The sequence below is a fragment of the Acinonyx jubatus genome, chromosome B3 (genome assembly GCF_027475565.1).
Source record: "Acinonyx jubatus isolate Ajub_Pintada_27869175 chromosome B3, VMU_Ajub_asm_v1.0, whole genome shotgun sequence".
NCBI classification, from domain to species: Eukaryota; Metazoa; Chordata; class Mammalia; order Carnivora; family Felidae; genus Acinonyx; species Acinonyx jubatus.
Window position 1 is genome coordinate 77,201,596 of NC_069386.1, and position 26,016 is coordinate 77,227,611.

Here is a 26,016-nt window from a genome sequence, read left to right on the forward strand (position 1 = left end):
CCCGCGTCCGCCGATTGGTCGACGGCAGGAGAGACGCTCCCGCACGCCGCCGGCTCTGATTGGCCCAGCGGTAGGAAAGGTTAAACCAAAAATTTTTTTACAGCCCTAGTGTGCGCCTGTAGCTCGGAAAATTAATTGTGGCTATAGCCGCCTCGATCGCTGTCTCCCCAGCCTCGCCGCGGCCGCTCCGGGACGCGCCCGCCCGCCGCCCGGCTCTCCCCCCCTTTGGGCTGCTGCTGCTGCTGCTGTGACTGCTGCTGCGAGAGGAGGAGGAGGAGGAAGCAGCAGAAGGGGGGGGGAGCGGGGGGTGGGGGGGAGACCAAGAAGTAGAGTTGGGAGCGAGGGAGCTTCACCCCCGGGGCGGTGGTTGTTTCTTTTTTTTTTTTTTTTCTCTTTCTTTCTTTTTTTCTTTTCCTTTTTTTTTTTTTTTTTTCTTCTAATTCCTGAGGGGTGGTTGCTGCTTTTGCTACATGACTTGCCAGCGCCGGAGCCTGCGGTCCAACTGCGCTACTGCCGGAGCGCTCAGTGCCACCGCCGCCGCCCGCGCCGCCCGCGCCCCGCTCGGCACCCACCGGTCGCAGCCGCCCGCCGCGCCGCTGTCCCGCTCCCGCGCCGCTGCCGCCGCCGCCGTTTCCCCCCCGACGACTGGGTGATGCTGGACATGGGAGATAGGAAAGAGGTGAAAATGATCCCCAAGTCCTCGTTCAGCATCAACAGCCTGGTGCCAGAGGCGGTCCAGAACGACAACCACCACGCGAGCCACGGCCACCACAACAGCCACCACCCCCAGCACCACCACCATCACCACCATCACCACCACCACCCGCCGCCGCCCGCCCCGCAACCGCCGCCGCCGCAGCAGCAGCAGCCGCCGCCGCCGCCGCCGCCCCAGGCACCGCAGCCCCCCCAGGCGCGGGGCGCCCCGGCAGCCGACGACGACAAGGGCCCCCAGCAGCTGCTGCTCCCGCCGCCGCCGCCGCCGCCGCCGGCCGCCGCCCTGGACGGGGCCAAAGCGGACGGGCTGGGCGGCAAGGGCGAGCCGGGCGGCGGGCCCGGGGAGCTGGCGCCCGTCGGGCCGGACGAGAAGGAGAAGGGCGCCGGCGCCGGGGGGGAGGAGAAGAAGGGGGCGGGCGAGGGCGGCAAGGACGGGGAGGGGGGCAAGGAGGGCGAGAAGAAGAACGGCAAGTACGAGAAGCCGCCGTTCAGCTACAACGCGCTCATCATGATGGCCATCCGGCAGAGCCCGGAGAAGCGGCTCACGCTCAACGGCATCTACGAGTTCATCATGAAGAACTTCCCCTACTACCGCGAGAACAAGCAGGGCTGGCAGAACTCCATCCGCCACAACCTGTCCCTCAACAAGTGCTTCGTGAAGGTGCCCCGCCACTACGACGACCCGGGCAAGGGCAACTACTGGATGCTGGACCCGTCGAGCGACGACGTGTTCATCGGCGGCACCACGGGCAAGCTGCGGCGCCGCTCCACCACGTCGCGGGCCAAGCTGGCCTTCAAGCGCGGGGCGCGCCTCACCTCCACCGGCCTCACCTTCATGGACCGCGCCGGCTCCCTCTACTGGCCCATGTCGCCCTTCCTGTCCCTGCACCACCCCCGCGCCAGCAGCACTTTGAGTTACAATGGCACCACGTCGGCCTACCCCAGCCACCCCATGCCCTACAGCTCCGTGTTGACTCAGAACTCGCTGGGCAACAACCACTCGTTCTCCACGGCCAACGGCCTGAGCGTGGACCGGCTGGTCAACGGGGAGATCCCGTACGCCACGCACCACCTCACGGCCGCCGCCCTCGCTGCCTCGGTGCCCTGCGGCCTGTCGGTGCCCTGCTCCGGGACCTACTCCCTCAACCCTTGCTCCGTCAACCTGCTCGCGGGCCAGACCAGTTACTTTTTCCCCCACGTCCCGCACCCGTCAATGACTTCGCAGAGCAGCACGTCCATGAGCGCCCGGGCCGCGTCGTCCTCCACATCTCCGCAGGCCCCCTCGACCCTGCCCTGTGAGTCTTTAAGACCCTCTTTGCCAAGTTTCACGACGGGACTGTCCGGGGGACTGTCTGATTATTTCACACATCAAAATCAGGGGTCTTCTTCCAACCCTTTAATACATTAACATCCCTGGGACCAGACTGTAAGTGAACGTTTTACACACATTTGCATTGTAAATGATAATTAAAAAATAAGTCCAGGTATTTTTTATTAAGCCCCCACCCCCCCCCCCCATTTCTGTACGTTTGTTCAGTCTTTAGGATTGTTTATTATTCTAACAAGGTGTGGAGTGTCAGCGAGGTGCAATGTGGGGAGAATACATTGTAGAATATAAGGTTTGGAAGTCAAAATTATAGTAGAATGTGTATCTAAATAGTGACTGCTTTGCCATTTCATTCAAACCTGACAAGTCTATCTCTAAGAGCCGCCAGATTTCCATGTGTGCAGTATTATAAGTTATCATGGATCTTTATGGTGGACGCAGACCTTGAGAACAACCTAAATTATGGGGAGAGTTTTAAAATGTTAAACTGTAATTTGTATTTAAGAAGCATTCGTAGTAAAGGTGCCCAAGAAATTATTTTGGCCATTTATTGTTTTGTCCTTTTCTTTAAAAAACTGTTTTTTTTTCTTTTGTTTACTTTTAGACCAAAGATTGGGTTCTAAAATGCACTTGGTATGCTAAGTATTAAAAAACAAAGCAAAAAAAAAAAAAACAAAAAAACAAAAAAAAAGGAAAGTTGTTTCAGTTGGCAGCACTGCCCATTCAAATGAATCGGAAGGGGACAAAATTAATGATTGCCTTCAGTTTGTGTTGTGTATATTTTGATGTATGTGGTCACTAACAGGTCACTTTTATTTTTTCTAAATGTAGTGAAATGTTAATACCTATTGTACTTATAGGTAAAACCTTGCAAATATGTAACCTGTGTTGCGCAAATGCCGCATCAATTTGAGTGATTGTTAATGTTGTCTTAAAATTTCTTGATTGTGATACTGTGGTCATATGCCCGTGTTTGTCACTTACAAAAATGTTTACTATGAACACACAGAAATAAAAAATAGGCTAAATTCATATATATCTTGATACTTTTGTCTCTTTTATTAAGTAGAGCTAATTTTTAAAAGACCATTAAAGTTCTAGGGAATTCAAAAGGCTTTTTCAGCCAACTAAAATTTAACTGCTCCTTTCATTTGAACCGAGACTTTAAAAATGAAAATAGTATTTTTTTCCATTGTGGAATCAAATTTTACAAGGAGCAGGCCTATTTAATAAACACTAGCTTTAAAGAAACTATAGGCTTTGCAGCTGATAATCTTCAAGTTTCTGTAGATATACAGCAAAAAAAAAAAAAAAACAACCAATAATTTACTTTTATGTGCATAGCTATTTACATTGTGTTTATTTTCAAATCAGTTGATAGAATGCTTTTTATATATTTTGTTTCAGGTATCTTGTTTATAGCATTTGGCAAATTATAAATAAATATATGTATATGGCTAGATAGAAGTAAATATAATGCACACATATGTAATATATATATAGACACACAGAGCCCTTCAGTTCAGGTACAATTTGCGCTATGAATGCTGCAAATATTTTTGTTTAAATATTTGTATTTATACTTTCTAAGTCAGCATTTATTTTTGTGGCTGTTTACCCACAATGAAAGAGTTCTAATAAAGATGTGCTGAAGTTGCAATATAGATTTGCTGAAGTGATCACCTGTTGTAATGACTTGCAGATCAATGTTTATATTTTATTTTTAATTATAACAACTTAAAATTCTAGATGTTCAGAAGACGTAAAATGCCTCTCTCTCCTTTTCTTTCATTTTTACAACATAGAGGTATTTAGTTGATTCCCTTTTAAATATGTCTGTATAATTTAATCTAGAGATTTGTTCCTTTTGCTTACAGTCATAATTTTGTTTTAACTTACAATATACATATGCATGCATATATGCATATATATCAATCTGAAACAAAAATGATAACATTTTTTGAATTGTTTCAGTATCCCAATTGCTATGACTCCAGAAAATAATTAGAAAACCTAAGTAAAAGATTTAGTAACTAATTGGATCCTGTGGAGAGTCTGTGGAGGACAAGTTGTTCATTTGTTACAATTGTATAGTCTGAAATGTGTTCTGCAGTAATGCAATAAGCTGGCTACTTCTTACAATGGGCCCAATGAAAAATAATCTGTCCCCAAGATGTTATCGGCAAACACTTAGAGAGTTGCTCAGGGAAAAAGAAGAAGAAGGAAAAAAAAAAAAAAAGCCTAGGAGAGAAGCAAGCTGACTCAAATAGATTGAAATAGGAATGCAGAATAGTTAATATTAGGGCATAGGGATGGGTGGGTTGTGGAAGGGAGAGACAGAGGGAGAGAAAGAAGAAAGGGAAAGAGGATCTTTAGTGGGGGCGGGAGCATCTCCCACTACCAAAAAGAAAGGAGAAAGAGAGAAATGCTATTTAAGAAAGAAAGTTAAAGTCCAGGAAAATTAAAAGATCTGGAACCAAATATACACAAATGGGAAATCGACTAAAATAGACCAAGACAGCTAGTTTAATTATCTCCTTAAAGCAGACTGGACATGATTTTATTTTCTTAGTTATGAGAGCAGTTTCACCAGAGGTCCAACTTTCTTGAAATGTAACATTTCTTCAGAATGAAGCATGAAAGAAAATTCCACAAATAAATTGTTTTAGAAACCAAATTTGTGGCTGATATTAAAAATAGTAGTAGAGTCCAAGTGAATGAGGTTAGGCAAGGGAAATCCCCCTTACATATTTGTGAACCAAAACAGCTCAAAGAAAAGCATGTGTTTAGACTGAAAAAGGTGATGATGTATTGTTTGCTTTTACCATGGATTTTATTTGTGGAAGTGAGAATGTACTGGCACAGAAGAAATAGTCTTTGGCCTATCAAAAGTTAAAAAGAAAGTTGAATTCTTCTATTGAGGCAAAGGGACATAGACATAGAAAAGTTCCTCCACGAGTTTTTTTTTTTTTTTCCTTCTGGCCATATTAAATAAGTATACTTATTTGTGATAAATGTTCATTTGCATGATTGAGAAATAGAATTTCAATGGCAAACTTTTCATTTTGAGGTCAAGCATAAAATTGACTTCTTTGAACTCACAGGAGCTAAGGACTGGAGTGGAAGTTCTATTCGGATACATCTCCAAGTTACATATATAATGGATGTGACTAGAAGAATAGCTTGTTGAATACGCTTACAAAATAGGGAGGGGGATATACAGAGAGAGAAATTTGTGAAGGCCTCCTGAAGCCCAGTATGAACATTTCATTTATCTCCGTCTGTCCTATCATCTCTCAATTTATCTTTTTCAAAAGCATACAGTATTCTAGCATGTCATTTAATAGTTTTTTTTTGCAAAAAGTTGGTTGTAATATTGTGTTGATATTTGTTGTCACCAACCTTTGCCAGTTAAAATTGGCTTATGCCAGAAAAACACTTCAAAACTTTTTGAAGCTTTTCTTCTTTAGACTTATAATTATTTTTAATGAGATGAAGGTTGCTCCTTTTGAGATTTTGGAACTGAAAATGATCATAACTTAAAACTCGAAACCCCAAATTGCAGTTTATCTCCAAGTTTCAGATATTTTGCTTGAATTTGTCTGGTATAAAGTTAATACAAATCATTAATATATAAAGCATTGAGAAAAGGATTTAAACTAGAGCAGGGAGAGAATTCTTCCAAATATGTTTCTTCAGCTTGTTACAAAATTGGGAATCAAGTGAACATGAAGTCCAGAACTAGCAAGATTGAGCACAAGTATCTTTATGGCCATGGAAGATTTCGTGTGGTTTATATGACTTGCATAAAATCAAGTGTAGAGAGACAAAAAGAAAATGAGTCATGTAGCATATTGGTATAGTTGTATATATTTAAGTTGGTGGATATTTCACCCAAATAGGTGGATAAATCAAATATATTTAGAGCTCTAAATATATAAATGTGGTTTTTAAAAACTGTGTTTCCTCCAACATTGTTGAGGAATTTGTGTTGAAATAATTTTGCTTTTGAGAAACTAATTTTATAAATAGCTGAAGTGGCTAGTTGTGTTTGGAAGTAAATGCCTGTTGGAGAAATAGGCTAACAAAGGGTGAAGGTGAAGATCATTAGAGGTTTTAGAGCTGGCTGAGACGGGTTGCTGGGGTTGTATAACTGTGCCTGGAGGGCGGGGTTCCTGTACATTCCTACTTCACCAGATAACCTGCCCCCAACACCACTGCAGCTTCTGCCAGACAGATGGAACTCTCCAGCGTGAAAATCTGCGCAGCCATTCCACCAAGCAGGGTAGGTGAAACTTGAATTAAGATTTTCCCCTCTTTTTTTTTTTTTTTTTCCCCTACTTGAAGCCAATTGAGGCCAGATCCTGGAGATATGGAAAGAATAGGGGTCATCTAGATTTTCCTTTCGCGCGTACACACGTCTGCACTCTTCCTAAGAACTACCTACCTGTAAGAGTTCAAAGGCGCTTTCATTCTAGATTTTCTGTTCCGTGTTTTTCTTTTGCGTGTTCTCATTCCAATCATCCCCCTTTCCCTTCCCTCCCTCTAGGGCCTCCCCTCCCCCCAACCACCAGCAGTTGAAATAATCCACCTCTTAGTTTTTGGCCCCCAAACCGACCTTTTCCCCACTCCAGCGGTCAGTTCGCCCAGACCTTGTCCTGAGGATGTAGGCCAAGGTGGTTCCGGGGAATATATGATGTATTGCTATGTTTGAGTCTCTTTTCTCCCTTCCGATTTCTATTTTTTTTTCCCCCCTTAACCTAAGACTGCCTGGTGTTGGCCGAAGGATGCTGAAGAAAAAGATTTAAGGACTGGGACGCTCTTACCCCAAGATTGGTAAGTGCAAGTGCTTTTCGGAGGGAGGAGAGCTATGCCAGACTGCTTTTGACTAACGCTTAAACCGCGACTTTGAGGTCGGGGGCTAAAAGTGCTCCTCCTCTTTTCTTGGAAAAAATTTCCTTAGCGGGCGCGCTATCAACAGAAGTAGCTGAGAGAATGCATGGTTTTTCCACGTCGGCAGAAAGTCACCAAGGATCCCTAAGTAAAGAGGATGAAGACGTGGCAAAGAGGGATGAAGAGAAAACGAGACGAATTTATAGGGAGGGGAGGGGTAGTGGGAGCCTGAAATCGGTCCCAAAGTGCAGAGTAGTTCAAATCGTGGAGACAGGATTTCTGAGTCTTGCCGCAGCTTCGAGAATACCCTAACGGACCTTTCTTAACGTTCAAACTCCTAGGTTATTTGTTCTCCCTATTTGAGACAAAGCTCTTTGCTCCAAAGCCAAGGACTTGCCTAATTCTAAAGTTCTTTTTTCTTTTCTTCTTCTTCTTCTTCTCCACCCCCTTCCCCTTGTTTTTTTTGGTAGATCGCCCCTCCTCCCCCTATTTCCACACTAACTTTGCCAAGCTCTCCCAGATCTGGCCCTCCGCCCCCAGCTCCTTGGCCTGGGTCAGGCGAGGGTCCCCGCGGGATTTAGCGGAGCTGCTTCAGGTACTGAGCGGCGGGCCGGGGGTGGGAGGCTTCCCCTCCGCCCGTTCGAAGGACGAAGGAAAAGAGCACCGTTCTGGGCTTGACTTGGTCCCTGCTGGGAATATCCCAGTTCCTGGCTTTGGGAATCTCAGGCAAATAATTGATTCTTAATGCACACTTAGGAGACGGCCGCGTAAGCTCGAGAGCCCGGCTGTCCCGAGAGTGTCTGCGAGCGCGCCAGACACAGGTTGGCTTCCTTCGCCGCGAATCCGGGGCCCTGGCCGCGGCTTCCTACTTGCCTTCCCCGTGCCTCCGGGACCCCCGGCTGAAGTCGGAGAAGGGCGCGGTGGCGGGAGTAGAAGCAGTCGCGGCAGGGACCCAGCGGCGTGGTCGTCTCGGGCTTTGGAATGGAGAAGCAAAGCGCTCCAGGCTGCTGAGTCCGGGCGGCGCTGGCGGCCGGTAGCCGGGGAGGAGAGGCGCTTCGGGGAGTGGCGGCGGCCGCGATTCCGGCGGAGGGGAAGCCCGACGCTGAGCGGGGAGCAACAAGGTGAGGGCGCTCTTGCCCAGGACAAGGAGAGCTGGGAGTCTGGTAGCTCACACAGGCTGGTGCCAGGGAAATCGACTCCACAGCCTTGGCTGGCGCGCTTCCCCACCTTTTCTCTCTTTATTCTTGTCCCTCCCTCCCCACCCCCTTTCCCCCTCAAAGTTGTTTCTTTTTGTTTACCTGGTGCGGTTTCAGATCTCAGCACGTATCTGCTAGTTGATAAAACTGTTTTCTTTGTAATAGACATCTTTTCTCTTCTCCACTCCCTACTCCTCTTCTATTTCGCTTTCTACCCCATTTTCCCTTCTGTCCAAGCCTGCGGTCCAAGGTGAAGGGTTCTTAAAGGAAAAGAGCTAGCCTGGGGATAGGAGTTTCCGTAACACTAAGGGTGGTCCTGGGTGGGAGACAGGGAGGCAGGGGTTTGGGTGGACAGAGGGCATCCCAAGTGTGCGGAAGATTCTCTGGCGGTGATCTTCAGCCTTGGAAAGAGGACGGGAAGAAAAGGACAGGCAGAATAGAGCTCGTCCACTTCCGACTGCCCCCCAAACCCCATAAGACTCAATTTCGGTGCTTTAACGCCATCCTCACCTGGCCCTCTGTCAAAACTTGAGGTAGGCAGAAATCTCGAAACTGTTGTGATCAGAAAAGGCATTTAAAATAATATCAAATAACTCAAAATTATGGCTGCGGGGGTGGGAGGGGAGCTAAAACGTCCCACGACCTTTGGGGGGTCTGTTGCTTAACACCTACAGTCCCCTCCCCGGTCTTTGGCCTCGCAGAAAAGCGCACGGGAGGAAAGCACTTTGCACATTGCGAGATTTGGAGATTTGTATCCGAATGAAAGAAAGTGTTCCGTTGTCAGACGTGTTTGGGTACTCATTTTCGCCTTAGGTTGAATTTTCCTACACGGCTAGCACTCCCTGAATTGGGGTTGTCTTCTTCAGTTTTATTTCCGCCCCCCCCCCGCCCCCCGTTCTGCTCCCCTTAGTGTCTCATTCTTTGAATCAGAATAGGTTTAAGGTGCAAACCTATCTTACTCCACGTCCAGTCAGTCCGTCAGTCCTTATGGCAAGACGTTGTTGATTTCATTGATTGGGCAGAAGGACCAAAAACTGTAGTGGAGTTAGAGAGAGTTGTTTCTCAGCCCTTTCATTTTCTCACTGCTCTGAAATTTAATGACCTGATCATTGTTGTTTGAAGTTAAATTATCTGTTAAATTAGCCCTAAACAATAACTGATGATATTTTCCATTTGGGTCTGGTTGCCCCTGGATGGGAAGGAGAGGAGTCAGAGAATCCTTGATCACATAGTAATATAATCAACACCCATATTTTGGTGCTATTATGTAAGAAAAATCACTTTCAAAGAAGCTGAATTTCATAACTAAGAAATTCTTTTAAAGGCCTGTGCTCTAGAAGGGCAACACTAATTCAAGAATGAATGTAAATAAGCATCTTTGTTGATTAAGAGAAAAATATGAACGCTGTATTTTCATTACTCTATAGAACCTAAATACTCAAAATCATCATACACTGGTTCTTGCTAATCTAAATGAATTCTGCCCTCCAAGGATAAATAGTCTCAAAAAGGAAATTTAGCGTTAAGCAAAATCTGAGCCATTCTAGATGTGAATTTCTAGAAATCCAAGGCATATTTATTTCTTTGAGTCAGACAGTGTTTTGCAATCATTGTATGAAACAATTTTGGAATAACGCAGATGCTTTTTCCCCTTTCTTGTTTCAGATTGCTTATATATACAGTCATAGGTGTGAGAGCCTCAGAGTATATTGAGGAAATTAAATTTTTATTATTTGTTTTAACAAAAGGCCCAAAGAATCTTTAAACCCAAAAGTATCACAGTAGTTGGAAAAATAAGCACTTGTAAAATAATAAGCACTACTGTGTTTTGTCTATTAAAATGTGCTGAATGAATAACAAGAGGCTATTATAAAGGTTGAAAAATGCACAGCAAGAACAAGGAAGTAATTTTATTATTCGATACTTTTATCATTAATAATGTCGTTTTAAAGTGTGACCGAGCCTTCTTAGAAAAAGTGGAGTACTTCTTCCACACCTTCAGAAATACTCGTCCTCTAGATGGAATAAAGTAGAATCTGATAGAACTGGCAGCAGGACTTGTTTATTTATTTATTTTTTTTCCAGGAGTAGTAATAGTAGTAGCAATAGTAAGAGTAGTAGAGTTGAGAATTTTACTTTTAATTATACGTTGCAAGCTCTGATTGCAGGTTGGAAGGCTAAAATCGATCACTCCTACATCGATAGTGTTGTCTATGACTGCATTGATTTGTGTTTATTTATGCAGAGATTTTCAGTTATTTACCTACATATTTCAGCATCTGCCTCTTGATTATTTTTGCAGGTTGGTTTTAATGAAACAGCTTACCTAGGAAACACATTTGACAGATCGATTTTAAGCCAACTTCATAGTGAATTATGGCAACCCAAAGAGTTTACAAAATTTCTTATGCGTACTTGCTTTTTAGCGATGAGAAACCTGTTTCTGATTAAAACCTCACGCTACCAGAACACGTCCATTCTCCTCCCCTCTTCACATATTGTATTGATATCTTTCAGTAAAATGGAAAAACAGATGATTTTATGATGTCAGATATGATAGAGTGAAACCGATGAATGAGCCTCGTCTTTCTTCTGTTGGCACGACTCGGTTTTTCTCATAACAATAAGGTGGCTGCTGGGTTTACTAAGGATGTAGATGAAAAATCAAGGAGCAGCAGGATTTGAATAAAGAAATGGTATTGTTTAAAAATATCTATTAACTTTAAGTTATTGGAGGGGCTTACTCATGATATTCCAGAGTTCTTCGGTATATATTAAATGCATATATACACTCATATATTCTATCATTTAGTGTATATGTGTGATTATACCTTAGGAATATAGGCATTTCTCTTGAACTAATAGCTCACATATGATTGTTATATATCACGTCTCATTTGAGCAAATACAACAACTAAAGATCACGGGTGGGGTGTGTCATTTGTAGGTACAAGACAATTGTGGGAGATTGAGATGCATTCGTGTTTGTTCTTATTCTCATCAACACAAAATGTTGAAAGATGACTTGGAAATTGGGGGGGGGGGGAGTAGCCTTATTTATCCAGGGCTATTTACTCCTCATTTTATAGGATTTTGCTTGCAATTTGGACAACCAATCTTCTTTTCCTAGTAATTTGGAATACACCTACCAAATATGGTTAACAGTCCTATTATTCGTTTCTTGCACCCCCCACTCCTGCCACCCCCTCCAGTATTTGAGAGGAATATAGAGAGTAAAAGTAACCGAGTTCTTTCTTGAGAACGAAAGGGCCTTGGGAGATGGAAAGGGACTTAATCTCTTCACCCTGGCGAATTTTCCTGAAACTACTTATCTGTAGCTTCCGCGATGTGAGAGGTGGAGCCTGGCAGTCCAGCGGCTGCAGGCGGAAGGTGGGCGAGCCTGGGGACCTCAAGCTTTGCAGAAGGTTGAAAGGAGGAGTGGAAAGAGAGATTTGAGTTTGTTTATTTGGTTTATTTTATGTTTCTGTCCTGTGCCAAGCCCTTGAAGTTAACACGGCGACATAGCCTTTTTAAGACCAAGCACTCTTGGCATTCTTTCGAGATTGAGATTCCAGAGCATCGGATGAACAGGACTTATAGCTAAGGCGTGCTCACCCACCCCTCCCTCCGTCTTTTTACGCACGCACCAGCTCGTCCTCACGTGCACGGGGTAGTGGACAGTGTTGACTTGAATTGCTCTCGCTTGCTCCAAGCCTTTCCTGTGAATGAACCCGAAAACACTCGACAGGTCGTGAATAATCGTTTTAATGAGTGTGCAAAGCGTGCGACGGAGTGCACCGAGCTGTCGGGTTAAACAAACAACTTGTACCCTGACCAAATCCGATTGTTAAAGTGCAAAGTGATGTCAGTACCATTTCCACTGCCCTTCGGAAAACCACAGATCTGACACGCGGGAGTCCAATTTTCCCCATTAAAGAAAAATAACAATATTTTCCAACCGTGTATGTGATCTTCTTTAATATTAATCTGAGCCAAAGGAAACCTCATTTGAGAGTCAGAGAAGCAGTCCTGTCATTGCTTCAAAAACAAACCAAAAGGGGAAAGGAAGAAATCAGAACAAATATAAAAAGTCTGAGGGTGGATTTCTTTTTGATAGCTCACGTGTCATTGCTGATCAATACTGTAAAAAACGTTACATATATAAAAAACTTTATAGCTCACTACAAGCATATTTCAAATTAACTGTTAGCTAACCAAGTGGGATTGGTAATTTGGTTCTGTACTAAGACTGAATCTCTGAACCTGTGAAAACTTTTTCTATTGAATATTTAACTAAAATATTTGCTGTTTATATATTGGCCTGTGAGAGAATGAAGGGATAAGTAGTTTCCACATTTATGCTCTCAAGGAAAACAGTTTGGAGGAAAGTAATGGGAAAGGAACCCTGATGGGCCACCATCTAAAACAATAACAAAAAGCACAAGTGAGGTCTTGAGGGATCACACACTCTTCCCTTTCTTTGCACCACTGCACTGGGGAAATATTTTTGTTTCTTTCCCATCCAGTTAAAAGAACTACTTGGAATCAGCCACACGTTCTCCTTTCCTTGTTCATTCTTTTATCTTCTTTCACCATTCCAAACCCCCAATACTACGTGAAGAGTACAAAAGCTAAATCTCAAAAGATGTGAAAGAAATCCCTTTTACATATCCTCTCTAAAAATTTTGTGAAGAGAAATGTGTAAAATGCTTCCCCTGACAGCCCCTGGTATACATCCAGGAGTCAAACAAAATGGCCAAGATGCTTGGAAATCAGTGTATTAGTTCCAAATAACCAGCTTCTTTAACTCGGTAACAATATAGGAAGATTAAGGTTTGTATTTTCATTGGATTAAGTATTATAGCGTATGTATTCTTCCTTATTAAAGACTGCAAATATATCATGTCCTACAGTCTGAAAAGTTATGTGTCCTCAGAATTGTAATCGGCTTGTAGAAATGAAATGTTAGGGATATGGTACGCTTGAGGATGGAAATTCAGCAGCACCCGCTCACTTAACTCCCGCTAGTCATGTTGTCATCTACATACCTTCCTTTCTGACCACCTACTTCACATGTGAATATGTTAATATACAACTGATGGCAATTAAATGGAAGAATCCGCCTAAAACATGTACCTGGGGTGTTGGATGGAGTAAGCAATTTCTATAGAAGTTATTGTAGTTTTGTCCATTATAGTTGCTAGTTTTTATATACCTGTGTTAATTTCACACCAGTTGGATAAAATAGAAGGTATTTCCATCATCAAAACTTGGAAAAGACAACCAGTAGTTTAGGACAGTGTTTTTGTTGATTTTGACTGTTATCTAGTGAATGTCTGTTTCTGAAAATCAATTCAGAATATCCTTTATTTTCTAGGAAATTTGACAAAAAATGACTATCAAAAACTAGGGGCTTGCATTTTTTATTGTTTTAAATATTTCTGGGCACACAACAGACTGTGCAGTTATTACCTAAACAGATTTCTTCTCTGTGGGCTGACTGAGTTGAGGAATTTTAGGAGTCACTGAAAGAGCCACATCCATTTCTGTTTTAAATGCACAAACAGTGAAGCTAGAGGGTGCGTCTGTTTTTGTGTGTATATATGTAGTTAAAGAACTACACTATCAAAACATTAATTATATTTGAAAGAGAGCAGAGAGCTTGTTGTGGAGAGAATTGCATTATTGAATTTATATTCCATGGAATCTGTCTGTGGAGAGGGCTGAAATTGTATACCTGTCTTATATGATGCACCCTCTTCAGTGAGGTGCATAACAAGAGCAAAGAGAGGCAAACTTGGAGGGGAGTGAGCTTAGGCATTTGGATGGTCCTCAGCAAGGAAATCCACGTGCAAATGCAAATCACATGAAGAATAAGCATGGGGTCTTTGTTCTCTGTCAACAAAAGCAAATATAGTATTTTTCCTCTATCAAGCAAATCACAGAATGATCGGAGCTGGATTTGGAGGAGGGGGGAGAGGTTGAGTGACTAAGAATATTTCAATTATCATATTTCTGATCCCCAAGTCCTGTTTATTTCACAGCTGCCAAATTTTATATCCAAAATTTAGCTTCTCTTCCTCCCAAATCCTACATTGCTATGAATCATCCCTGATCATTTTTAGTTTTTTGGCTTAATTACCAGTTTTCAGCTTTAAATTACCAATAAACTAATTAATCTGACTAATCTTTCTAAACTTCTGTTGAATAGTATAATAGCTGCAACAACAACAAAAATAAAATAACATACACGCAGCAATAATGACAGAAATAAAATGTTAATAATAATAAGGCAAACAATAATAGCAGAACCAATTTTAAAATAATCTCTCTGGTCGACAGGATGAAGATGGAATCCATTTCAGTCTGAAATGTGTTTCATGGCTGCAGTCGGGCATTCCTCTGATTTCTTGTTTCACTGGTTAGATGGACGATCCATTCCGGCCCAACTCAAGTATTCTAATAAAGACTCCCTTGGTCTAATATGGTAGGTCTTTTTAATAGCTCTAAGTACTTTCGTACCCATTCCTCCTCGTTCCTATAGGCAGGTCTCCCTTGGACACCATTCCCAAGTAAATCAGTCGGGGATGGAGACTGGGAACAGAGGCAGACATGTGAAGGGATTCTTGGGTAGAAAGACCTGGTGCCTCCAGGCTGGAGTTAAGCTGATAAATGGGCAAGTTGTCATATTGGGGAATCATGTTTACAGAGCTGAGGAGTTTGAGAAGGACAAAGTAACTGAGTCTAAGGAGAACACTGGCCCTGAGGAACTCAGCCCAAAGGGCAAGACACAAAAATTAGGAATTAGGTCCCCCCTGATGAACTCTTTTGACTCCTTGGGGCTGAAGGGACAGAAAGGGGACAATAAAGTGAGGGGAGTAAAAGTGAAAGGAGACCAGGTTGAAGATGTTAGTAACCAGTGGTTATCGGGCTAGTAAACTAAGCCTGTCTCCCACGGAGGAGGTAGGTACAGGTGCTTTTGCCAACTGTAAACCTGCCAAGGTTCACCGTTCAACGGGCAAGAACAGCTACCACCAGGTCCTGAGTCTAGGCTGTAAAGAATCTGCCAGTGAGTTTGTACCTGCAGGAATCTAACTCTCCTCTCAGCCAATTGTTCTCCCTGTCTCCTAAGTCCCAGTTGCTCCCCCAGCCTCAAGAAAAAGGAAATGAAAGGAAAAAAAAATCGGTGTGGAGGGAATGAGACTTAGTGTTTGTCAGGTAGATGTTGGGGTTAAAGCAGGTTGTTTGATAATTGCCTTCATTCGTGGAGGGGAAAGAAAGCTGGTTAGGAGATGAAGGGTGGGTTATAGGACAGGAAAGCAGAGACTGAGAGAGAAATTCCATAGCAGCCCAGCAGCTAAGGCCAAATGGAAACAGATCTCAGTTACAGAAGAACAGTTTGGGAGCAAGGAAGGGTGGTGGTTCAATGTTTTTGCTTTGTTCTGTTTCCCTGCAAATTAACGTAGCCCTGAAAATGTATGAGAGAACAAGATCTGCATGCCTTGTTAAAAAAAAAAAAAAAAAACGTTACAAAAGAAAAGCATAACTGTCAATCGCCAGTTTTGTCCTCTAGAAAACTTTTTTTCTTCAGTTACTGTCTTCAACCTCACGTATATGCACAGTTCATAACTAAACCAAACGGTAGTTGAAGAAAGGGAGGGGACAGCAAAGAAGGGCCGGCTTCCCTGCTGGTAGTACCGTGTGCATCTATCTCCTCACCCTTCACAGCAGGGAGGCTGAACAATCCTTTTCCGTGTCTGTCTGGTCTTGTCATTTTAAAAAGTATGAAAATATTCCGGGTCACGAGAATACTGTGTCACTAAAAATCGGCAATGAAGGAGGGGCTTTCATTTCTAGGGATAAATTCACTGGGGAGATTCTTACTCTGCAACGGGAGTAAGGCGACTTTGGCTGTGTATCGCTCTGCTCTTCAGTGGTACCCCAGGCTTTCTCCGTGCACTAATCAGAACCAATAACTACTAAGTTCACTCCAACTCTTCCAGAAGTACAGCTCTGCAACTTGAAATCAAACTGGAGTTTTCCATAGAAAATCCAATTCTAATTCAAGTCATATTTTAAGGAAAATAGTCTCAGTTACTGGGATTTTTATTTAAACTTTTCCTGTGATTCAGAGACAAGTGTTATTTGCTTCAGTAAGAAAATTAAAAGAAATCAATATTTCAGTGAAAAGGCCCTCAATCCTGTTGTATACATCCCCAAAGTATGGCTTTTAAGAATTTATTTTCAAACACTTTGGTTTTCCCTGTATATAACTGAGAGCCTCTGAGTCATTGGAGACATGCCTAACTAAAAGAAACTAAGTTAATACTTTTATAATGGGAATATCTGAAAGTAAAAATACAATAAAAGCAGTTATTTTACAGAGTGGTAAAAGTCATGCAGACATTTGCATGCACTCACTTTATGCACTTATTTAACAAAATTAATAGGCTTCCACATTCCGATATCTTGAAAACTCTTTAACCAACATAAACCAGATATTTAAATGCATATACATTTATATATATACGTTATATATACCATGTTGCGTGTAGTTCAAATATGTATGTTCATTTTTTATAAAAACTAAGAACTAAACAACTATTAGCATTTATAACTTCTTGACCACCAATAGTTGGGTTTTATTTATGATCTGTAAACAATGAAGGAAAGCCAGAACCACTGCATTCTGCTTAGACTGTATTAAGAAGCAAATAAAGGTTTCTTTCTGTTTAGGAGTGTACAAGAATAAGGAATTTAGGGATGAATGGAATTACGATCTATATAGGTTTTCAATAAACCAAGATGTAGTCATTTCCTCCTTTAAACATTAACATCCTACTATTAAAAGAAATATATACAGTTTCGAAGATAGGAGAGGTAAGCCCAAGTCAACTGATGATATTTTGAAAGGAATGGTTTCAAATGATGCTAACGGTTTTTTTTTTCCCCAACAAAGAACTTTTCAAGGCAGATACAGCCAGATCTGTTGCACCAGTGGCAAAGCAAATATTTTAGAAATGGGCTGTGGGGGGATTTAATGGACTGACACACTTTGAATATTTATGAAGAGTAATATTCCTTTGAAGAGGGTTGTGATTGTCTATCATGCTCCTTATCAATGGAGAGAAACAAGAGAGGGAGGTTTGGGGGAGGACATGTTCAAGCATCCTGACTATTGCTAATGGTGGAAGGATATGACCTGTGTAGAACAGGAAAGGATTCCATGCCCTGAGAGAAGCTGCAAAAGTCTATTGGTCCTGTCACGTTTAGTCTCTTTCAGGTACACACTTCAAAAACATATCCTTTCCACTAGGTTCTCATCTGCAGTTATGGCTCACAGACAGCAGCCAGTTTGTATTAAAGTGTAGTCCAATGCATCAATCCAGTTTCGAAAAGAAAACAACAGACAGGAAAAATAAAGGTACAGTCTTATCAATGAAATTCTCGTTGACAGTTGGAGAACAGGGAAGAGGGAGGATTCAAAACGGGGTGGTGGGAGGAGAGCAGTACTCTTTAGGTGAGTTTTGGGAAGATGCTAAGTAAAATGCTGTTCAGAAATTGGGATTAATCGAGCAGTTTAAATACAAATCTGCCGGAAATCATGCTCTGTGCGAATGAAAATGAAGGAATTTATGCATATTCTAATTTTCCCTCTTTGGCTGCTATTTTGGAGGAAGAGACTTCTTTTGCTGATGGTGGGACTTTTTTGTTCCGCACAGGAAATGTGTAAATGAACACAAATGTTATTTTTTTTCCTCCTTTCCATTTCTCTCCTCCATCCCTCCTCCCCCTTTCAACAACCATAACCTGTTAAGGTCCTCTCGGTTCTGTAGCCACAGATCCCAGAGTTTCTCCCCATTCCAGGATGTTAGGGTGCAAGAAGTGCAGGGGAGGGGGGGGGGGTTAGGGCTTCCCTGGGCCCCTAGACCTTTGGAAATTAACTTAGGAGCTTCCATTCCGCCTTTGGACATTCAAAGACAGTAGAGAGTGAGGAGTCGTGCGTTTAATGTGATGAAAATTCATCTCAAAAGCTATTTCCTCTCACGACTGAATTCTCAGTGAAACTGGGTTGAGGAGAGCTTAAAAGCGATCTTATAAATCAAGTTGTGAAGATCGGTTGACCTTCAGCGACAAGTCGAAACATTTTCCCTCTCCGGCCTTTGGGAACAAACAGTGCTGGTGCATTCCAATTATATTAAGACCAGCAAGAAACTCCCTGGCCAGCCTATTCTGATGTTAGTCGCCTAATGCTGAGATGAAGTCAAGTGGAACGCTGCGGTCGTTGTGTGGAATGTATAAGGGACTCCTGAGATGGTTCAACGAACCGCGTGGGGTGCAGGTAGGGGCGGGGGCGATTCGGTCCAAGGGGAGAGAAAGAGAGAGCGGGAGAGGGAGAGCTTGAGAGAGAGAGGAAACGACAGGTGCGGTCTTTCCTCCGGTTCCCGCAGTGGCAGGCCACGCTGAGAGCTTCAGAATCCATTCGGGGACCGGGTGGGTGGGTGGGTGGGGGGTGACATACTGAGACTCAGAGTTTCCACCTTCTTTTCTACCCTCTGAATAAAACTCCTGGAGCCAACGTCATTCTTAACACTTTAATTTGAAAAGAGCCCCGTGGGGCACTCACTCCCCACTCCCCCCCGCCCCAGGCTCCCTCAGCCGCCCGCACGGCGCCGCCCGAGCCCGGACGTCCGCGGAGCCGGAGCGCTTCGGGCCGGGTCACCTCCAGCCCCGCCGCTCCCGGCCCGGGCCTCGGAGAAGGAGGGCGGCGAGAACGAAGCCCCTCCCCTTCCCCCGTCCCCGCATCTTCAGGGCCCCCGTCGGAGCCCCGGTGCCCCAGAGTGACCGCTTTTCAACCGCCCGTCCGCCGGGACCGCGTCCCGCCTCCCACTCCAGGCTTCCGCTCTCAGGAAGGGGGCGCCGCTCGGCAAGCGCCAGGCAGGTCAGCATCCCCCCACGCCGCTCGCGTGACTCGAGGCTGAGTGCCCGTTCCCCTCCCCGTACGGGGGGTGCGGGGCGCCGATTCGGCCAGAAAAACGCGGGGAGGGGAGCGCGGCCCCTTCCCTGCGCAACTCACGCCAAGGTTACAGCCACGTTTTAGGAACCTCTTCGGAAAATCTCGAAAAAAAAAAAAAAATCCCCATTTTGCAGAAAGGCTGCTATGATGGGATGTCACCTTGTGGTCAGAGAAACCCCGGAGCGTTCTCGAACGCCCTCGGTTCTACGGTCAAACCCTGCTCAAGGCAGTTTCCCCCGCGCACACCGGAGCCTGCACTTCCGGTCCCCCTGTGGGGCCCTGAACCTCCGCAACCCGGGCACTTCCGCCCAGTCACGTGGCTGAGGGATCTTTGGAGGGCTGTCCTGTCTATGTTTCCGTAGCTACTGGGGTCCTCGCTTGCTCCCTTCGTTTCTCTAAATTCCGCACTTCCTTTCATTGCATTGCTTCCTTAAACCTAGCAGGAGGTGGGGAGTGCAGTGGAGGAGGGCTAGAGGTGGAGAGAAAAGGCCCATTGAAGGTAACCATTTTTTTTTTTTTTTTTTTTGCCTTTTCAGATCACCTACCCCTGAGTTCCCTGGACAAATTCACATCAGCAACTAAGACTTAGGCATCTTTTTTTTTTTCCACGCCGGGGCCTACGGCAGTATTTGTACTTAGTAGGCCTGCCATAAATGTTGAATTCCTGAATAAATACACTGTTTCTTTGGGCACACGGTGCTTAGAGTTAGTGGGTAGCCTCAGAAATCAGCTGACCTCTGACTTGTGATGTTTTGTTGAAGTCAGTTGAGAGCTTGATAGATAAATGGTTTTTACAGACATTTTGGAAGGAAGGAAATCAATGGAGACTTGTTGAAAATGTTTTCTTGGACCAAGTCATATGTACAAAGTTAAAATGCTGTGATTTTTAGAATTTGGGGGATTTTCAACCCTTCTGCAGCTCTTCCTTTCCATTCTGCTTTCTTTTTAAAGTTTTACTTTCTGTGGTGAGAGGTCAAGGTCTTATACAGTCAATCTCTTTATTTTCTAAGTTGATTTATTTATTTTGGAGAGAGACAGAGCAAGAGAGGGAGCATGAGCAGGGGAGGGGCAGAGAAATAGGGGGAGAGAGAGAATCCCAAGCAGGCTCCGTGCTGGCAGCACGGAGCCTGATGAGGGATCCGAACTCATGAACCAGGAGATCCTAACCTGAGCCCGAAACCAAGAGTGGGTCGCTTCACGAACTGAGCCTCCCAGGTGGCCCTGAAGTTAATCTCTTCTACCCAATTTGAGGCAGTAGCTAAGTAATTTATCTTTTGCTTTCCTGCTGTGTCATAGTTTAACCCTTGATTCACTCCTGCATTGTGTCTCCTGCATCATTGAACTGCAGTTGTTCTTTACAGTAACATTTGTTTTTAAATGCCATAAGAGCTTTAGAAACAGGAGAGAAATGTTATAGTTGTGAAGTTGTGAGACTGCAGTCAGTCAGCATATATTAAATGCATGTTCTAGTGAGCACCAGTTGTGTAACCCATAGACTAGTCCCTAGAGTAATGTCCCACTTTCATTGACTATAAAGTAGTGAAAATATATAATCAATAAGTTAATAACCATGAAAGTAATTTGAAAGGTTATAACTGCTAATCAAATTTAAAGCATATTTATTAGCATCATTATTAAGAGGCCTCAGAGGGATACAAATAAGACCTGTTCTTATCCTCTGGGAACTTACAATCTAGTTGAGCATAAGTAATGTGAGCATAAATTGGTAGAAATAGCTACTATGCAATATTCAGTGTCTGGCATATTGAAGACATTCAGTAAACAGTTGCCTCACATATTAACTTGCAGTCATGTCATTCTTCTAACAGGGATAATGATACTGATAAGAAATTAAGGAAGGATTAATTAGGAAAACAGTCATGGCGGAAATGAATTTGTCCTTTTTGTGTCACATAGGGAGATGGGTGTATGCAAGCCGTTTGCGTTTGTGGCGGTAAAGGTGGCATAAATGGAGAAGAAGAAAGATATTTGGTGAGATGGAGTTTGGTGGTAATTTGTAGGAAACCTTAAAGACCATGCAGAGGAGTTTGTATTTGGTAACAGAAGTGATACAGACCTATTGTGGCCCTATGAGCAGAGAGTGGCATTATTAAAGTTGAGAGTTATATTTAGGATGATTCTAGCCAGCAACCCAGTATAGGGAAAATTGAGGGAGAACGAGTAGGAAAAAAGAGTTTAATGCAGTTCTGGAATGGGATATTACTAGAGAGACAGAGTTATGGCTAGGCCCTTCCTCCCCAATTTTTATACAATGGAAATTACAGTGAAATGATAAAGTCAGTAATGAGCCTTGAATGGAACAAGAGCCACAGTACCCCTGAAATCATTCTTACCCCTTTATTCTTCATTGTTGGTGGCACTAGGAGATATTAGGTGTTGACTGATGGCAACTAATATCACGGTGCCTTCATCACCAATTAAGCTCAAGATATCTTTCTTACAGCATATTTACTCCTTATTCAGCTGTGGTGGTTCTCGACTGTCTCAGTTGGGTGTGATTTTGACACCCCCCACCCCACCCCCGGCACATTTGGCAATGTCTGAAGACATTTTTAGTTTTAACAACTAGGGGGCCACTACTGGCATGGGTAACTAGAAACCAGGGATAGATACTGCTAAACTCCTTACGAAGCATGGGAGAGCCCTCCCCCCACCCCCCCCAGCAATGAATTATCTGGTCCAAAGTGTCAATAGGGCTGATGTTGAGAAACCGTCCGTTATGGGAATGAAGCATGAGCTCTAACTCTGGAAAGCTACACAATGAGTCCCAGAACCTAACTTCTATTACATAACAATTTCAGATGACAAAATATGTTATTTGTTTAGTGAGTCAAATGTGCCTCTGAAAATGGCAGTGCTTCTGTCTAGCCCCGAAGCCTTAGAAATAGGAAAATCAGAAGGGTACCTGCTTGGATTTTTTACTTTTTATAAAACGGAGTTAGAAATCTTCCTCAAGGATTTGTCATCTAAATGTTATTTATTAAATTGATAAAATGTGCCTTTGGAGTTGCTTAGCAACTTATGGAAAGCTTGCTTTTTAGAAGTTCATTTGTTTGTTTAAAACTAGGGTAGGTTGCATATTATTAGCTACATTACATAAATCAACAAAGAAATGTACACTGAAAATGGAATAAGATGTTTCAACACATTTTCTGCTCTCCGTGTCTGGCAATTAAAACACTCTAATTGTCTGGTAGAATTGCGTGAAGTATTTGACAAACATTATTTATGTATGAAACTTCAACATAATATTGAGTATGTAAGGGAACCAAAGGGGAAAAATTAAGCAGGTTTGTCATAAAGTATGTGTTTATCGTAACCTTTCTTCTTCAAAAATCTTATCTACTAAGTACTTTTATCAGACACTAATTATACTCTTTCAGAAAAGAATTTCTCCAACACCCTTCAGTGCCTGCACCCTTTAATCATATCTCATTACATCTACCTAATCCATATCTTTTTCACATTGCCAGGGCTCATTAACAGTTTTAAAAGCCAATCTTGGACATTATTATTCCTTGTAATCGAGATGAAAATAATGCCAATAATATTTTATTTCTAAAATATAATGGATCATTTAAAATTTGTTCTGAAGCCATTTCTTCTTTAAATATTAATGAGAAATTAACTTTCAAACATGCATTAAGCTAGCAGGAATGGTGAGATGTGTCTGAAAACCCTGAAGCACCTTTTCGAAGGAGAAGTTATTTTTATAAGCTGTTTTAACAGTGGATCATCAGTCACTTTGAAGGGAAGTGATCCTTGATTAACAGTTGGCTGATATTGTGCTTCCACAGATGTGTAACAGCAATACAGGTGCCACCTATGAAACAGGACAGGTAATTCACTAGATCTGAGCACCTTCTTTTGCTGATTGAAAATATAAAAGTTTGAATGGGCTTTCATTTTTGTGTATTGCCCCATTTAATTGTAGACAAGACAAACCAAATGCCCCAATCAAATTGTGAACTATACGTGGGTACCATGTTTCCCATACATTTAAAGAAAAGATTGTATGGCTGGTTCTTTATTCTTTTTGATATCCCCTTTTTAGAAAAGGGAACCTGAGAGACAACTGGGTGGTTCAGTTGGTTAAGTGTCTGACTCTTGATCTTGGCCCAGGTCATGATCTCACAGTTCATGCTTGGAGTCTGCTTAGGATCCTCTCTCTTCCCCTCTCTGCCCCTCCCCACTTGTAAGCACATGCATTCTCTGTCTTTCATTCAAAATACATAAATACACTTAAAAAAAGAAAAGGAAACCATGGATCAGATTTGCAGTTACTTGATTAAAGTAGAGCCTCTTGATAATGACTTTTTAGTCAAATCCCGCCCCTTGGAGTATAGCTACATAGGACTAACACATTATTCTAAAAAATGAAAGTTTCCTCCATGGTTATAATTGAGTTTGAGATTCTTTCTTGAAGATAATTGTTGAGAGTCTTAGGAAAAGCTTCATGGTCCATTGTTTATTATGCATATACTATTAAGTCATAGTATTTGAAAAAGAAACACAAACCTAAAGTCATTGTTCCCCCAAACCCAGCTTTTGTACAAGCACCTCAAGCTGCTATTCAGTAGTAATGGAGATGTAATAGAGCTTTCATTTTTTTTTTTTTTCATTCATTAGTTCTGCCAGACTGTAATTAGCTCTTATTTTGGGTGTTTTATTAGATTTTTATTTTCTTCAGCTTTTTCTTTGGAGTGTATATATATATTTTTTTTCTTTTAGAGTTTTATGTTCTGATTTCTGTCCACTGATATGGTTCAGTTTGTTGTTGACTATAGGAAACTGTTAAGAAGAATCAAGTAAAACCATGATAGTTGGTGAGTTTTTTATGCTGTGTCTTATCTTTTACAGTTGCTAAAAGTAGAGTAAGATAATTGGAATTTTAGGATCTGCCACATTTTTTTGAAAAATTATTCTTGGCATTTTTTTCTTTCAAATTCTTTAAATTTCTTTGTTCATAATTTTTGGGGAGGGTAATTTTGCATATGCTCAATTATACACAACAATTTTTCATATGTTCTTTTTTTTTTTGTTTTTACTTTACCAAAATAGTTTAGAGTATTCAGATCTTACCAAACTTTTACAATGACACCACAGACGACGCTTACTTTAATGGAATTCCCCTCATTTTATTATCAATTCTAGTAAAAATAAAATTTGGTAAATGTAACAACATTCGATACCGCCACAACACTTATACAAATTAGAAGTCTGGTATTAATATCGTTTAAAGTTGTTTTTGCTTTTGTAACTTCATTTTTATATTTGTCTATTTATCTCTTATTATGAAGAAGTTTTGCCTTTTCTGTATTGATCACTTATTTTCTTGTCCTCTTCATGTTGTTTTTTTCAGAGGTTTCTCATTGGTCAGTACCATGGAGGTTGACAGTCTGATAGCCCCCTACACATCAAAGCATATCTACTCATCCGTGTGCTGTTGTCAATCCGAGGTTTCCAAATATGTGTTCTCCAACTCAAAGAAAAGTAGCCGGATCCAGGCATCTCCAGAGAAAGCTGCTTCAGCATTTTTCTTGGTTTTTGTTTTTGGAATACCTCTTTCTACAGGAGTCTCCAGACTCTAAAGTAATAGAATAGTTCCTAAGTCCATCCAGCTCTTTCCCATGTCTGAATTCTTGACCCTCTTTCCCACCCCCTGGCTCACAGATAAAAAAGAAACAACAGTAAAGGAATAAAAATTGTTCGTTTCTGTGTGACTGAATCATTCTAGTCTTGCAGCACCCTGGTGGGTTAATCAACTTTGTTATTGCCTTTACTATCTCCCACATACTTGTTTGTGGGAAAGTGCTCTTCTTGGCATTTGCCTCTTTGGAAAAAAGAACTCCAGGACGGTGGCACTAGACCTTGCTCTTGAAGTGCATGGCGTGGTGGCAGCATGAAGCCTGAACAAGCTTAGTTTTTCACTGATGGGGAGCAACTGGCATAGCACCACCTTTCCCTGCCATTGTATGGCAGCTTTGATGAATTCTGGGCCATACTTCCTTCCAGAATAACAGTTCTAGCTTAGCATGGGGTTTGGTAACTTCATAAAGAGAAACACGGTGCCTCCTGTAGGAGGTGTTTGGAGAGCTTTACCCCAGCAATCAAGATGTGTGTTAAGATGATTAACTGAATCCTGTGGATACACTGCTTGTACACCAAGTGAAAAAAAAAAAAAAAAAAAAAAAAAGAACAGCTGCTATTACTTATCCTCATAATTTCTCATCAATAGGAAGGAGTTTTCAGTGTGCATTATCTCATCCTGGAATGAATTCTTTCAATTCTTGTCATTTAAAAAAAATTATAGACAATTATGGGAGAGGTATTGGCAAAAAAAAAATTGAAATAAAGGACGCAAGATGAGGTTGCCTTTGGATGGTTGCATTTCAAGATCAACACAAAATAGATCAGTTCAAGGATGTGCAAAATTCTCTTAAAAGTACACATAAATTCTTGTGCAGCAGGGTTTGACATAAACTAATTGAAGGTATTGACATATCCACAGGAAGAATTTTAGCCATGAAATCAGATAACAGAGAAGTCAGAAGCAATATGGGCAAAGCCTACCCAAATATGGTTCAGAGATGAGGGACTGGCGCTTAATTCCATTGAGCCTCAGTCCCAAAGACCAGGCCATTCATACTATGAATGAATATCAGGCTATTTATACTTGATGCTATTAAATATTCTATCCACAAAAGTATTTTTATTCTTGAATCCATGTTTTTCAAGCAATATTACGATTATTATTTAGCTTCCAAAGTATCTCTGCTCCAAGGATATATATTAATCACATTAATTTCATATATATCATTTATAATGGCAGTTTAAGTTTAGGTGAG

The 26,016-nt window shown here is 42.3% G+C and overlaps 1 protein-coding gene across 2 annotated transcripts; it reads left to right on the plus strand.

The window, feature by feature from the left end:
- On the plus strand, nucleotides 1–24,876 carry FOXG1 (forkhead box G1). 2 transcript variants are annotated; one of them, XM_053224334.1, is made up of 4 exons: nucleotides 1–6,326; nucleotides 6,807–6,877; nucleotides 14,473–14,617; nucleotides 24,531–24,876. In XM_053224334.1, exon 1 carries the CDS (start codon nucleotides 653–655, stop codon nucleotides 2,120–2,122), a length of 1,470 nt encoding a protein of 489 aa, XP_053080309.1. In that variant the 5' UTR covers nucleotides 1–652; the 3' UTR covers nucleotides 2,123–6,326; nucleotides 6,807–6,877; nucleotides 14,473–14,617; nucleotides 24,531–24,876. The 2 variants fall into 2 exon arrangements, with proteins under 2 accessions (XP_053080309.1, XP_053080310.1); XM_053224335.1 differs by lacking the exon at nucleotides 14,473–14,617.
- Nucleotides 24,877–26,016: the final 1,140 nt, after the last annotated feature.

What these genes read in the sequence shown, in the direction of transcription:
- FOXG1 (XM_053224334.1), top strand. Translation starts at nt 653, where the DNA reads ATGCTGGACATGGGAGATAGGAAAGAGGTGAAAATGATCCCCAAGTCC.